Genomic DNA, 15,268 nt, shown 5'->3' with positions numbered 1-15,268 from the left:
ACCACTTAACAAACACAAGGTAAATTGACACTATGTTGAATTGACAATAAAAATATATTTAAAATTTATATCCCAAAGGATAGGTATGGAAGTTATGGAGTCAACAAAATGTAAGGATAATAAGCACATCCTATTATAAAATATTTCAGCTTAACTCTAATTATGATGAATAATGCAAAATTATTAATAATGAAATAATTGGGATTAAGAAATAAAATAAATCAAAAGGACAAGTGACTTATTAGAATTTTTCTATATTGTTGAATTTGACCTCCTAAACTCATTAATACAATATGATAAAATACTAGAAGTAAATATATATCACGAAACATATATTCAAATCATAAAACATAGATTTTTTAACGTTCTTATTGCTTAGAAAAAAAAAATTCTCATGATCTTGTTTTGAGACTAAGCTACCCACATAGCCTAGTATGTCCAAAGTGTTTTTACTCTATTATTTTTGTCTTATAATGTGATTCTCTTATCTATGCCTATATTTGTTTCTAATATTTGGTCATAATGAGAATATGTTATGGGGGATACGATAGATGGTGACAAGATTGTTAACTTCCTTGATAGCAATCAAGTCTTGTTGTTGGTGTCCAAAGATTGGAAATATGATAAGTAGTGATGTAATATGCTAATAAAATAGCAACTCATATAACTAAAACTAAGACTAATGATAGAACAATTCTTTACTACGGAACGGCGTACGTGAACTCCAAGCTGGCTGGGATGAATCTGAACCATTCATATCCCGCAAATTAAGGTGATTTAGGTACCTACTGAACAGAAAATAGAGCTAATGAGTAATGGTTGTCGGACCATGGCGACCGTCCATTAAAATAGGCGTTATTCGTTAGATGGAATAACGTAACGCCTGACTATGATTACTTGCACGAATTCACCATCTATTAAATTCGCTGCTTTTAAGTAAAATACACAAAGGCAGCATTTTTCGAGCTGTGTGCAACAGCCTGTTTGTTGAAAATTCCATCTTGCGATCTGTACTCGAATTGGGACAGTTTTGTGGAAGATGAAAATACTTTTCGTCCACCGCACTCACTGGGAATATCTACACCATTAAATTACTCAGACATTTATTTAAACCATCATTTCTGATCCCATCCCCCACTAATAGCTGTTATTAGCTAATAAATATCGATACTTATTTTCATAAGCAAGTATTCGGTGTACTTAGCCATCCTAGGTCTGAGAAAATATTGGTTTTCTGCCTTTGATTACTGCAAAATTTGCTTCCTGCAATTTGGCTGACAAGAAAAAGTAGACGACATTCGGTTTTCAGAATGTCGTTATGTTCAGGGTATTTTTCGATGGTCTCCTCAGTTGTGCTCCTTACATTCCTTGCCTTGTTCGATGCTTCAGCGAGAGCACACGTTCATCACTCCACATTTGTTGTATGTCCTTCGTATCTCTGTGGATAAGTTGCTTTGAACAATTACGCAGAATACAGAGCTATTATCCTAGGCAAGCTAAGAAGATTCATCATTTTATTCTTTTCAAGTAGTTGGATTTTTTATTTGTTTAGGTGCTTCATCACACATACAGAATGCAGAGCTATTTTCCTAGAAGAAATAGGGAGTTCATCATCATAATTTTTGATTTATTGTTATTCGATAGATGATTTAGTGCTTTGGTTTACACATCATACTTTAAGATTTGTTTAAATTGTTTATCTAAAATCACATTAATGAAAAATGGATTCTATTGAAAAAACCAGTGTTAATTTAGATGAACAATTTAAACAAATTAGAATGTGCTATTTAAACCAGTTCTGAATTAGTCTATTCATTATCAAGAGCTATTATCCTAGATATGTTAAGGAGATTCATCATCTTATTTTTTAGTTAATCGATTTTTAATTTGTAATTTAGTTGGTTTATACAACACACTCTAATCTTTGATTTATTGGTGGCTCTTCTGATATAAGACTAAAAAGTGGTTTTATTGAAAAAACCAGTATGATTTCAGATACCACCCAAACAAATCAATACTTAAAATGTGCTAGTTGAACCACATCGATCCAGTCTATACATGATCAACCAGTCCGATGAACAGCCTAGTTGAACCACATCGATCCAGTCTATGCATGATCAGCCAGTCCGATGAACAGCCTATTTAAATCAATATTTAGAATCTACTCTTTAAACCCGCCGTAGGTTAATCTAAACGTTGATGATATTTTTCCATGCTCAGCATCTTATTCATTAAGACAGATCATAGCATATTTGTGGTACCTAATACTGGAAATATATTTTTGCTTTGGATTTGGCCAGATTGAATCAACACCTATTACTAGGCTATGTCAGACGCATAGCAGAGTCATAGTGAATGGAGAGTTCCCTGGTCCTACTCTGTATGTACACAATGGCGACAGTGTTAGAGTTAAAACGATCAACAAATCCAATTACAATGCCACCATCCACTGGTAAATCGTGTCTCTCAATGCTTCACACTGACATGTCACACTTCTATGCTTCTATACGGCTGTTTCTTGGCGTATGTAGTATTAATAGTAAATCAAATTAATATCATTAATTGTATATAAAAATCGTGCTATATTTAGACTGTTTCTGATGCAAAACGTTTTCAAATTCCGTTTTATTGCCCTTATCATTTCACTTTTCTATTTGTGGTAACAAACTGGTTGCAAACGTTTGCTTTTCAGGCATGGAGTGAGACAGATTCGCACAGCATGGGCTGATGGAGCAGGGTATATAACTCAATGCCCGATTCAAGCAGGAGTAAAATATACGTACAAATTCAGGATTATTGCACAGGAAGGAACCTTGTGGTGGCATGCCCATGTCTCGTGGCTGCGTGCAACAGTTCACGGAGCAATAGTTATCTATCCAAAGAAAGGAAGCTCTTATCCGTTTCCTCAACCCTATTCAGAGTTTCCCATCGTGTTAGGTAATCAAAATTGTTGAAATCCTCTGTTTTAGACTAATATCCTGTTTTATATCAGTTCCCTGTTTTTATGAATAGAAGTTTGCTGAAAATAACACTGCTGTTTAGAATTAAAAAAATACTCTTATATTAGTAAAGAAAGCTTTATAAATTATTCTGATTAAGGGTTCATCAGATTCTTGTAGGGAAGGAAAGATAAAAAGCATTAAGCATATATCAATAAAATATGAGACGACCAAAAGAATCAAGGAAGCTTTGTAAATTGTTAATTGCTTTCTCCGTTTTTCTTTTATTTTTTACATTTACATTTGTTTTTTATTAATATAGTATTCTTCTATTTAAATTTCAGGAACAAATACTTATGCGTTATATATACTACTAATTATAATTTTTTATAAAATGTGTAATTTAATTTTTTTTTTGTAAAACTCTTTTGTTTTGACATTTTTATGCAATAACTCAATAGCTTTAGAACAAATAAATATATATATTAAAATAATATCCTCACAAATTAAGTATATATTTCTAAAAAAAGAAATCGAGACAAAATAATATTTTAATAAATATTAGAAAAATATTTATGTTTTTTTTCTCTTTGTTCTATTTTTTTTAAGATATAGATGTGATTATTTTTTGTGAATGCTTTGATAGCTATTCACATTACAACTCACTTTTTTCAAAATAGAAAAATTAACGGAAAAAAAATAAAGAAAAACTAGGTATTATGTTGAGAGACATTTAGTGACAATATAGCATGAAGTATTGTATTGAGATCATATACATAAAAATTAAAATTCAATTTATAGAATATTACAAGTAAAATGGTTCACCAATAAAATAAATAACTCTCAATTGATTTAATTTTTATGTGTCTATATATGTTTGTAGGAAATAAAATAGTTGTAAAATAAAATATTCCAACTCTTAAATAAATAGAATTTGAGATCTCACATTTTTTTGAGTATGTTTGCTAATAATTGCTAGCTTATTGATTAGATAAAATTTTACTTTTCTAACTTTGGAAAGCTTACTTGATTTAAAGTAATTAGAATTCATTGAATTTAGTTGCTATAAATATATCATATTCGGTGCTAAACATAGTTATGGATCCATATAAAAGTGACAATTATGTTGTAAATTACTTTTCTAATAGGATCAAGATTTAAAACACAAGTTAGTTGATGACATTTAATATTATATTTTAAATTATATTACTCACATATAGTTTATACTATTGTTAGTATTTGTGTTGTCATAACTTCAATGGTACAACACTCTCAATAGAAAATAAAAAGTCTTAGGTTTACCTCCCAGCTAGTCCATAAATTTAACATGATATAAAAGCCAAGGTCAACAAAACTAGACCAAGATAGGATCAATAAGAATCTATTGTTTGGCTCAAGGGGGATGTTGGAAAATGAGTCATACCCAAATAAAGATGGACCAATTGTCATGAGGGCTTGTAGTTTAGTGGTAGAACAACCTAGTAGCAAATGGGATGTCTTCAATTCAACACCTAACTAATCCATGAAAATTTAATAGTGCAACTATCCCAAATAGTTTTTATGTTCTAAAAAATTCTAGAATATATAAATTATATTAAGATTTGAACTCCACTCGAGTTATTATGCTAACAAAATGCAACAAATATTGTAGTTCAATTAAAAATTGTCTTTTTTTTTTTTTAATATTTAGTAGTTTTCATTGATGCCATATATGTTAAACAAAAGTAAGCCTACCAAAATCATATTGATGGACTTTCCAATTCTTGATTACATGATTTAAAAGGTACTAATGCAATTTAATCATATCTTAATGTACACATACAGGAAAAAGAAAACCCAACAATATAAAACAATTTTTTTACTAATTACCTATTCACCAATTCAAAGAAAAATCTCTCTATCCTCCTATTTCTCAATGACATGTCCTTTAAAAAGGACATTTATGCATTTTGTTAATTTAAACTCAATTCAAAAAAATTATTTTTTATATTTTCCACCCAAAAATTGTGTGATTTCATTACACATTAACATATATGTAAAATTAGAGCTATGATTGACAAGAATTATCTTAATAACTAGAGGCTAGAGTATTTCATGATCATAAGGGTTTTGTTTAGAACTATCGATTAGTTAAAAACAGAAGAAGAAATAACACTTTCTCATTTCCATTTCATTTTATTTGAACTGCTAAAATTTTATTCATTTTTATCTTGTTTTATTGTATTATATCCAAATGAAAATAATATGGATAGTGACGTTAAACTCGACACAATAAAGGATGGTATAAAGGTATCAAAATTTTGAAATTTCTATATGGTTAAGTTTTAATTGAACATATTAAAAGAGGAGATAAAATGATAAGTAATCAAAATTTTTAGGTAGAATAGGAAAAGATAGGTCATAGCCATGGGAAAGGTCTTAGCTATCAAGAACTAGCTCTTTGTTTATAGCAATTCTTTCTTGATTAATATGTTCTTTATTTTATAGCTATATTTTATTCTTGGTGGGAGATACAATCAACACCAATAGAAACAAATTCATCATTATCTAATCAATTAGGAGTACCCTTTTCATGAGGCTATGATTAGACAAAAGTTTGGCGAAGCTATGGAGACCAACCATGAATACTATGTCTGAAGTTCTATGTTGGGGTAGATAAAAAGCATGATAATCATGTCCACAATCATTTTGGCTATGCTCATGCCAACAATCTCAAGGAGGGGACTAATCTTTGTAAGAGGGAGAAGTTAGTATTTGTAGATGGACTAAAACATTACTCTAGTTATCAAGAAGCACTTGTAAGTGGACAAAATCAAGCACAACATTATTAACATATACATCTATATTCATGAAAATATTTGAGAAAAACATAAATTTAGTATACATAAAAAAAGGACGAGTTATTAATTTTGTAGCCACCCTTGGTGCGTAAATGTATAATAGAATAAATATATTTTAATTACTTTTCATCCAAAAGAAGTCACAAACATTTAGAACTAACAAGTAGTCATAAAAAGAAAGCTTGTTTATTTCCATTTCATCTTATTTTTAGAAATAAGTTTATTCATTTTTATCTTGTTTTTTTCTTTTTTTATATGTACATATCAGGATTATAAATAATGACATCAAATTCAACAAAATAAAGGATAGTAAGAATATACCAAATTTTGAAGTTTCTATATAGTAGGTTTTAAGTGAACATTACTAATATATGAGATAAAATGATCGGTAATCAAATTATTAAACAATAAAAGTTATAAGTTGAATAAGAAAAAATGAAATAACCATGAAGAATGTCTTAGATATTTAGAACTAGCTCTTCATTTATAATTTAATACCTTCTTTATTAAGATGTTCTCTATTTGATAGCTAAGATTTATTCTTGATGAGAAAAACAAAATTTTCATTATTTAATAAATTAGGAACACCTTTTTTGAAGTTTGTGAACAAATAGATGACCAATGAAACTATGAAGCTATAAAAACCAACCATGATTATTACGTCTGAAATTCTATATAAAGATAGATAAAAACCATAAAAATATGACTATACCTACACCAACAACCTCAAAGAGGGGACTAATCTTTGTGAGAAGGAAACTTTGGCAACACAAGATGCATTACTCTACTCATCAAGAAGTACATGTAGGTGAACAACCTTAAACGCAACTTTATTAAATTTTAAGTTAATAAGAATACTATTGAAGTCAACTCTAATTTATAGATTGATTATTTTATTTATTTTTATTTTCTTTAGAGATCCATAATATGACCTACTTTTTTTAAACAGGAGAATGGTGGAACAAAGATCCTGAAGCGGTCGAAAGGCTATTAATTCAAACAGGAAGTGCACCTAATATATCCGATGCCTTTCTCATCAATGGTCAGCCAGGAGATCTCTATTCTTGCTCCAAATCAGGTATAGAGTACTTTTCAGTTACAGATGAACTCTAATGTCAGGTACTCAACATGGAGTTGATGAACTAACTGCTTACATGCAGGAACAACTAAAATCTCTGTACAACGAGGAAAAATGTACCTTCTACGTATTGTTAATGCTGCAGTCAATAATCACCTCTTTTTTAAGATTGCATCACACAATTTCACAGTGGTAGCCTTAGATGCTTGCTACACAAAACCATACACAACAGACATAATGCTTATAACCCCTGGCCAAACTGCAGATGTTCTTCTCACCGCCAATCAAGCAATAGCCAAATACTACATTGTTGCCAATGTATACACTACCCAATCTATTGGATTCTTTGATAACACCACAACAACTGCCATTCTTAGCTATGTGGGTTCTCACTCATCTACCACCCCATCTCTTCCACAATTTCCAACATACAATGACACTGCAACTGTCACTAAATTTAATAAAGGATTACGAAGCCTAGCTTCAAAAGAGCACCCAATAGAAGTTCCCCAGAACATTGATGAGAAACTCCTAATAACAATAGGACTTGGTTTATTTCCCTGTAGAACTAACGTGACCACCAACTGTCAAGGCCCCAACAATACCAGAGTAACTGCTAGTATGAACAATGTATCTTTTGTCCTGCCAGATATAGCCATACTTCAAGCTTATTATTTTGGTATTAATGGTGTCTTTACCACTGATTTTCCTTCAAACCCACCAATTGTGTTTAATTATACAAGTGACAATATACCCAGAAGTCTTTGGTCACCAATCACTGGAACAAAAGTTAAAGTGCTAAATTATAATGCTACAGTTCAGGTGGTGTTCCAAGCAACGAATATCTTCCAGCCTGATGACCATCCAATGCATATTCATGGTTATGATTTTTATGTTGTGGGAGAGGGATTTGGTAACTACAATGCTCGAACAGATCCTCTCACATTCAATTTGGTTGATCCACCAGAACGGAATACTGTGGGAGTTCCTGTTGGTGGGTGGACTGCTATTAGATTCAAAGCTGACAATCCAGGTGACAAAACATATAGCTTTCAATTATTCTCTCAAAATTAATGATGCATATCTTCAAATTAAAAACTGAAGAATATGTGAAAAACCATGATTTTTGCAGGTGTTTGGTTTGTGCACTGTCATTTTGATGATCATCTAACATGGGGATTGAATATGGTCTTCGTGGTGAAGAATGGCAATGGCAATTTGGCAAGTTTGGAGAAGCCTCCTCCTAAACTCCCGAAATGCTAGCTCCACAAACCATGTCATCTCAATCAGTCAATAGTAGTCTTTAATTTCACCACCTTGTTATAAGTATTTTGCCATGAGGCAATATTATTGTAATAACTATTATTTAACTAGTTATTAATAATTGTATTGGATAACAAATTAGAAATTAGTAGTTTTTCTATTGAAAAATATTATTTTTTAAAGTAAATTTGTAAATTTAGTAATTACAAATATTTTTCGTTTTGAATTTAATTGGTTAAAATTTTGAAAATTGAGTTCTTAAGAATAACTATATTCATAATATATATGACGAAAAATGTTAGGTGATATTTAACATAATTTAAATATTTTCAATATCTATTTTCAAACTTATTTATCCTCCCAACTCATTATAACAAAACAATATATTTTTATTTAAAAAATATTACTATTGTTCAAACACCTATTTTTAAAATTGATTTTTATAAAATAGTTTATATAATGTAATCTTGTAAATATGTATTAGATTATTTTAAAAATTGAATTTCTATTTTTTCAATACTTTTTGAAATCATAATTTTTTTTTTATTCATTAATAATTTAATCGTTCTAATTAGATAAAATAGGATAGGCGTGAACCTTTATATAATAGCCATAATGCTAAGACCAAGGATTTCATGAGGAGTGAGAGCATCCAACAACCAAACTAGCTTACAAAAAGGGACTAGAACCAACTAACAAATAGAAACAACAAAAGAAAACTAAACTAAACTAGAAACCAAAGGATACCCAAAAACCAATGCCGCTCATAGAAGACACAAACATAAGGTCTATCTAGTGGGGATTTTTTTAGCTTGCCAATCTTGGTGAAGTACTTTCACTTTCTATGAAAAAGATAAATCTTTTGTTTGAACCTTTACTTGAAGAGATAGAAGGGGACTCCAAAGTAGCCTTGACCATGTACTCACTAGGTTCCAAAGCATTGTCAAAGGTCATATCCAGGTAGTGCTTCCTCTTCGCATGTCTCCTATCAATCTCTTCATGGATAGATTGCAAAGAAACCAAAAATTTTCTCATCATTTCATTTTTGAGAGCTACCATCTCTTCTAGTTTCCTCTTAAAGGTCTCTTGATTGCCCTATAGCTCCATAATAACCCTACTTGTCCCCTTCCTATTCTCTCTTCAATCCACGTTGTCACTTAGAGCCTTAATTTTCTCCTACAAATTATCTTGGGGCATTTCTCAAGCCTCTCCACCAGATCATTAGTTTCCAACTAAACTCTTTCATCTTTATCTTCCATTGTCCAACTCAATGCTCTATTGACAACCTCGACCAAATCCTCCAACCTATTGATTTTATTCTTAGCAATATTAAATTGATCAAGGGGCCAACAAATGATGTAATTTTGCTTATTTTAGGCATGACGGAGATCATTAATCTTCTCAATATTTTTTGTTAAATCTCACTTCTTGGGGGAATCGACGAGGGAGGGAGGAAGGGAACCCTTGAAGAAGGTGAAGAAGGGGCAAAAAATTTCACATCGTGGTTGTTCACGGTTCACTTAGAGTTTGTGGAACAAGAAGAAATTAAGTCTTTAGAAGCAAATTCCTCCTCATCTTGCACTTTAAAAATAGTTTTTTTAAGAGGAGAGGCAAGGAAGTTCTTCTTTTTGGTAGATTGGTTGGGATTAACATGGGTAGGTATCCCTTTAGACTTGGGGGTAGTCCTCACACTAGGGTTGACCTTTCAATTAGGGATTTGAGAAAGCTCCATGACCAATGGAGGGCCCAGTAGTAGGGGCCAAAGCCACATGGAAATTATAAAGACTTAGGATTAACCCCTAATACAAGGGGAGAACATTCATGGAATTAGCCACAACAACAGACTAGGAAATACAAGAAAACATCTAGCAAGGGGAGTTCATTTTCAAACTGTACCTAAGATGATTTATGATTGAAAATAACTAGGAGTGGAAATGTTTGAATATCTTCTATGTTGAAACCATTTTGCAGGCGAGCAAAATTTTCACTTGGCTCTAGGAACCTCTTGAAATTAGTTTGGTATTGTCCCTTAAGTTTTTTAGGGAAGGTCATACCTTCCGCAATGAGACTAGTAGTAGTAGCAATAGACTCCATAGATGAGGTTCTTAAGCCACATCCCTAATACTAATGTTTCCCTAATTATAGGACTAAGCAAACTGTTTCAAGAGAGAAGGGTCAAAACCCTTCATACCCTCAACATAGGATGCAAGGTTACCTTTCACAACATCAAGCTAGAGATTACCATTTAACTTGAACCTATCACAATTATATGGCTCTATTTAGATGAGGTCATCTCCCATATTTAGTCTATTCCAAGGAAAAATAGTAAGAGTGACTGAGAAAAGGTTAGGAAAACTAATTCTAGGAAAAGGACAAGAAATGGTGGTATTGGGAGAGTTCTTCCTTTTGCCAAATTCAAAAAGCTATGTCCATATGGGTTAGTGTAGGATCAAGGGGGGCCAAAAAGTGGCGATGTGAAAAATAGCCTTCTTCACTCACCTAAAAACGCGAAAATCCGTGTTGACTTTTTGCTTGGCTTGGGTGTCAGTACACCCTGGCCTGGTAATTACCTATGCAAATCGGATATCCAATTTTTATTTTGTTTCAGTTGGCATTTATGCCATATTTATGTATGGACATACATTTGTAATCATTTGACATTTTTATATATACAAAAGTTGATATTCGATCATATAAATTGTTGCTCATCTGTGCGTGGTGTTATCATGGAAATCTTTAATCTTCATTCCAATAATTAACAATGGTTAATAATGGCTATTTAATGAAAAATACAATTCATTTCATTTCATCGTAAGTGTTGTTTTTATAATGAACAATACAATTTATGAACAATACAATTCATTTAATCAACAATACAATACAATTCATTCAATGAACAATACATTTCATGAACAATACAATTCATTTAATGAAAAATACTTGATACAATTCATTATTACCCTATGCATGGTCCTATTTTGCCTCCCACCTCGGTTGAATGCTCGGAGTTTTATTAGGGCAACAATTTTTTGGTTGGCAAAAAAATCGTTAGTCTCACTCAATGGAATGTTGTCACATGGCCGATTTCTCATTCTGCTCGTCGTGATGATGAACCGTCAGCTCCGACATGTCCAGTTAGGCATTATTACCCTACGCATGCTCCTATTTTTCCTCCCCACTTGATCAAACGCTCGGGGTCATACCCTACCAGTGTCGTCCCTTGAGCTCCCTAAGTGCTCAAAATTGTCAAACTTTGACGGGCCCTAACTCGGAATCCGTGGCACCTGCAAACATTATGTTTAAACCTAAGAGGCCACGAGAGGGGTCCCTACAAAAGTCTATCTCAGTTTTTCATGTTGCCTTACGATTTTATTAGGGCAGAAATTTTTCGGTTGGCGAAAAAATCGTCAGTCTCACTCAATGGAATGTTGTCGCATGGCCGATTTCTCAATATGCTCGTCGCAATGACAAACCGTCAACTCCGACATGTCCATTTAGGCATTATTACCCTGCACATGCTCCTATTTTCCCCCCCCACTCGATCAAACGCTCGGGGTCATACCCTACCAGCGTCATCCCTTGAGCGCCCTAAGTGCTCAAAATTGTCAAACTTTGACAGGCCCTAACTTGAAATATGTGGCACCTGTGAATGATCCGTTTGAACCTATGAGGCCATGAGAGGGGTCCCTATGAAAGCCTATCTCAGTTTTTGAAGTTGCCCTACGATTTTATTAAAGCAGCAATTTTTTGGTTGGCGAAAAAATCGTCAGTCTCACTCAATGGAATGTTGTCGTGTGGCCAATTTCTCCTTCTGCTTGTTGTGATGATGAACCATCGGCTCCAACATGTCCAGTTAGGCATTATTACCCTACGCATGCTCCTATTTTTCCCTTCCACTCAATCAAACGCTTGGGGTCATACCCTACCGGCGTCGTCCCTTGAGTGCCCTAAGTGCTCAAAATTATCAAACTTTGATGGGCCCTAACTTGGAATCCATGGCACCTAAAAATGATCTGTTTGAACCTATGGGGCCACAAGAGGGGTCCCTACGAAATCCTATCTCAGTTTTTCAATTTGCCCTACGGTTTTATTAGGGCAGCAATTTTTTGGTTGGTGAAAAAATCGTCAGTCTCACTCAATGGAATGTTGTTGCATGGCCGATTTCTCCTTTTGCTCATTGTGATGATGAACCATTGGCTCTAACATGTCCAGTTAACCATTATTACCCTACGCATGCTCCTATTTTTCCCCCCACTCGATTGAATGCTCAGGGTCATACCCTACGCATGTGACATCCATGAAGGGATATGAAAGGATATTTTGTAAACAATTAGAAACCTTTAATGATAATCAAGTTGAAGCCTTGAGATTTATGCAATATGCATCAAGTCCAAAACTGTACCCTGAAGCCACACACTCTTCCCTCTCCCAACATATAGTAATGAGTCAAAAGTTAACATAGAATTTGAAAGGATTTGACGAGAGTGTTTTGATTTTACTTATGTCTTGTGTATTATAATATAGACCAATTTGCCAATGCGACATCTTCATAAAAGCTTCATTTTATCTCAATACAGTTGTACCTATTTCATTATTAGAAAAAATAAATAAGTTCTGCACTAAACTGCAATAAATAAATTAGTATCCTCTATATTATGGATTTGAATTGATGTTCTCAATTAGTTATTATTCCTACACCTCACACTCACAAGATTAATAATGAAACATGACATTTATGATTCATCAAATGCTGACAAAGTCTAATCAAAGTTCAACTTCAAGATGTATACAACATATCATATTCAACTTCAAGATGCATACAACTTACCATATTCAAGCTCATGCCAACCACCCCTTGGATATTGTTATATGTCGATTAAAGTACAATATATGTAATAAAACCATATAGTCTTACAAAAAAGCCATCATAGACCATCTATGTCGATTAAAGTACAATTCATTTGTAACAGGGGCACACTCACAATGTGAAGTTGCAAAGCCCTGTGGGAAGCATTTTGCATTTTGCATTGCATTTCCCCTTTAGCACTTAATTAATCAAATTAATTAGGTCTAAGGTTCTATTTCATCATCTTCCACATCATAAAGTCGGGCCCTTTTTCATTAAAGTGTGCCCCTTTCATTTTATTTCTCCAATACATCATTTAATCAAAAACCCTAATCCTAACTTTTGACACACATTGTGGAATACGAAAGAGCCTAGAGGTATCACACAATTGGCTACTTCTTTTTGTGAAAGAGAGAGCCACAGGCTACCTATTAGGATTTCTATTCATTTGTTGTAATTGAAAGATAAAATGATGCAAGTTCAATCCCTAACCCCAAAGTGCAAGTATGAACTAATAACAAGATTGCAGAATTGAACTTAAACTATGGAAAGCTGTAAACACAAGGACTAGACAAGAATGCAAATGCGTACTCGGAGTCAAAATCTGAGTGAAAATTTTTGGGACAGGGGCGCGGGCGCCACTGTCCTGACTCTGCCCCTAAAACTGCTCCTGAAACTACTGTCTTGCAACCTGGAAAGCTGTCCGAACTGCCGAAAACTTGCTGTTTGACAGAGGGACCAGGGCGCCCAGCACCTTTGTCCTAGGGACCAGGACGCCCAGCGCCCCTATCCTAGCAGGACCAGGGTGCCCCACGCCCCTGTCCTGGTCTTTTTCTCTAAAACTTGGTGTATGGTTCGGTCTCCGTCTGCTTCTTCCGGATCTGCAACTTGCGGCGTCGTCTGAATCCCGAAATCTGCACTTATATCTGAAAAGGTGTTTTAGGCGGCTATATAGGGTTTTGCCTTAGTCAAACCCTCGCTTTGGTGATTTCCACCTCCACGAATAGCCAAGTTGTATTGTAACAGTAATGTGTGTGCAGACCTTGTGTGTGTGCAAGATCCTAAAATGCGAGTAAGCAAACTAGAGCAACCTAGAAAGTAAACCCTAATTGCTTGTAAATGATAATGTGAATGCTCCAAATCAAGATGCAAAGTGATCTAAAGCATGAATGCAAATGATATAATGAAGCTCATGCAAAGACATGAAAACAACATGAAATCATACCCAACCCCAAGGGAGGGGTACAAGCCAATCTTCAGTCAGTGATCCCCTATTGCTTTTCAATGTCTTCCAAGCCCTAAGTGGATGAATGAAATTGATGAATTATTGATGAATGAATGTTGAATGTTGCTCAAGTCTTCAAAGATCTGCTCTTTTGCTGCATATGAGGTTCCTGAAACCAAAATTTTGATCCTTTCAAATGAAGAAAGAGAGCTCTTATGTATGAAACCCTAGGTCTTAATTCCATCTTTTGGCCGACCTAGAGATTGAATCTCCCACCAATTTCTTGGGGTTAAGCTTTATTTTATGATTGGATTGTGCTCCTAAAATTTCAAGAAAAATGTTCGGGACCATGTGCACTCCGGGCGCCATGGTCCCAACAACTTTTCACCAAATTTTCAGGGCTGTCGGATATGATGATTTTAGAGAGAATCCTGAAGTTACAGGTGATTTCGAGATGTTTTGACCCCTGAAATCAAGCCCCTAAGTTCAAAATAGGACCTAATTAGGGTTTTTGATTAAATGATGCATTGGAGGAATAAAATGAAAGGGGCACACTTTAATGAAAAAGGGCCCGACTTTATGATGTGGAGATGATGAAATAGAACCTTAGACCTAATTAATTTGATTAATTAAGTGCTAAAGGGGAAATGCAATGCAAAATGAAAAATGCGCCAAGGCGGGTGCTAAACTAGGTGTGAAATTGTACCACCCTAGCAAGTGCATACAATTTATGACGCTACAAATTCCCATCCCCATGCAGTCTTTTTAGGCAATATGATAAGATTGTTCTTAATAAGCTCTTCCAAAGCGGACTCAATAGATTGCCCCAAAGGTGTAAATTGTCTATCTAGGGAATAGATGTCTTTTTGTCTTGGTGAAGGTGTCTTGTGAGCTTGTTTGAGATTTGGCTTTTGATTGTCAATGATTTGTTGGTATTTGGTTGACAAATCACATAATCGTTTTAGCACTTCTTGAAGTTTCTCACACTTGATATCATACATTTGTTTTTCAAATGGAGTCATTGATCTATTTTGTTGGATTTCCATGTCATATATTTTTTTCTTTATATCTTGAAGC

General features: G+C 33.8%; 1 protein-coding gene across 2 annotated transcripts; it reads left to right on the top strand.

The window, feature by feature from the left end:
- The first annotated feature begins 972 nt into the window (after positions 1–972).
- LOC131870240 (laccase-3-like) lies at positions 973–8,252 on the top strand. 2 transcript variants are annotated; one of them, XM_059215838.1, is made up of 6 exons: positions 989–1,421; positions 2,301–2,452; positions 2,693–2,937; positions 6,729–6,857; positions 6,940–7,890; positions 7,990–8,252. In XM_059215838.1, exons 1-6 carry the CDS (start codon positions 1,311–1,313, stop codon positions 8,118–8,120), a joined length of 1,719 nt encoding a protein of 572 aa, XP_059071821.1. In that variant the 5' UTR covers positions 989–1,310; the 3' UTR covers positions 8,121–8,252. The 2 variants fall into 2 exon arrangements, with proteins under 2 accessions (XP_059071822.1, XP_059071821.1); XM_059215839.1 differs by lacking the exon at positions 2,301–2,452 and having other exon boundaries at positions 973–1,421.
- The last annotated feature ends 7,016 nt before the right edge of the window (positions 8,253–15,268 follow it).

The sequence above is a fragment of the Cryptomeria japonica genome, unplaced genomic scaffold (genome assembly GCF_030272615.1).
Source record: "Cryptomeria japonica unplaced genomic scaffold, Sugi_1.0 HiC_scaffold_308, whole genome shotgun sequence".
In the NCBI taxonomy this organism is placed as follows: Eukaryota; Viridiplantae; Streptophyta; class Pinopsida; order Cupressales; family Cupressaceae; genus Cryptomeria; species Cryptomeria japonica.
This window is presented reverse-complemented; position numbering and strand designations above follow the sequence as displayed.

Coding starts and splice junctions, on each gene's coding strand:
- LOC131870240 (XM_059215838.1), top strand. CDS start 1,311: ATGTCGTTATGTTCAGGGTATTTTTCGATGGTCTCCTCAGTTGTGCTC. Junction 2,453..2,692: donor TACAATGCCACCATCCACTG/GTAAATCGTGTC, acceptor TTTGCTTTTCAG/GCATGGAGTGAGACAGATTC. Junction 7,891..7,989: donor ATTCAAAGCTGACAATCCAG/GTGACAAAACAT, acceptor TGATTTTTGCAG/GTGTTTGGTTTGTGCACTGT.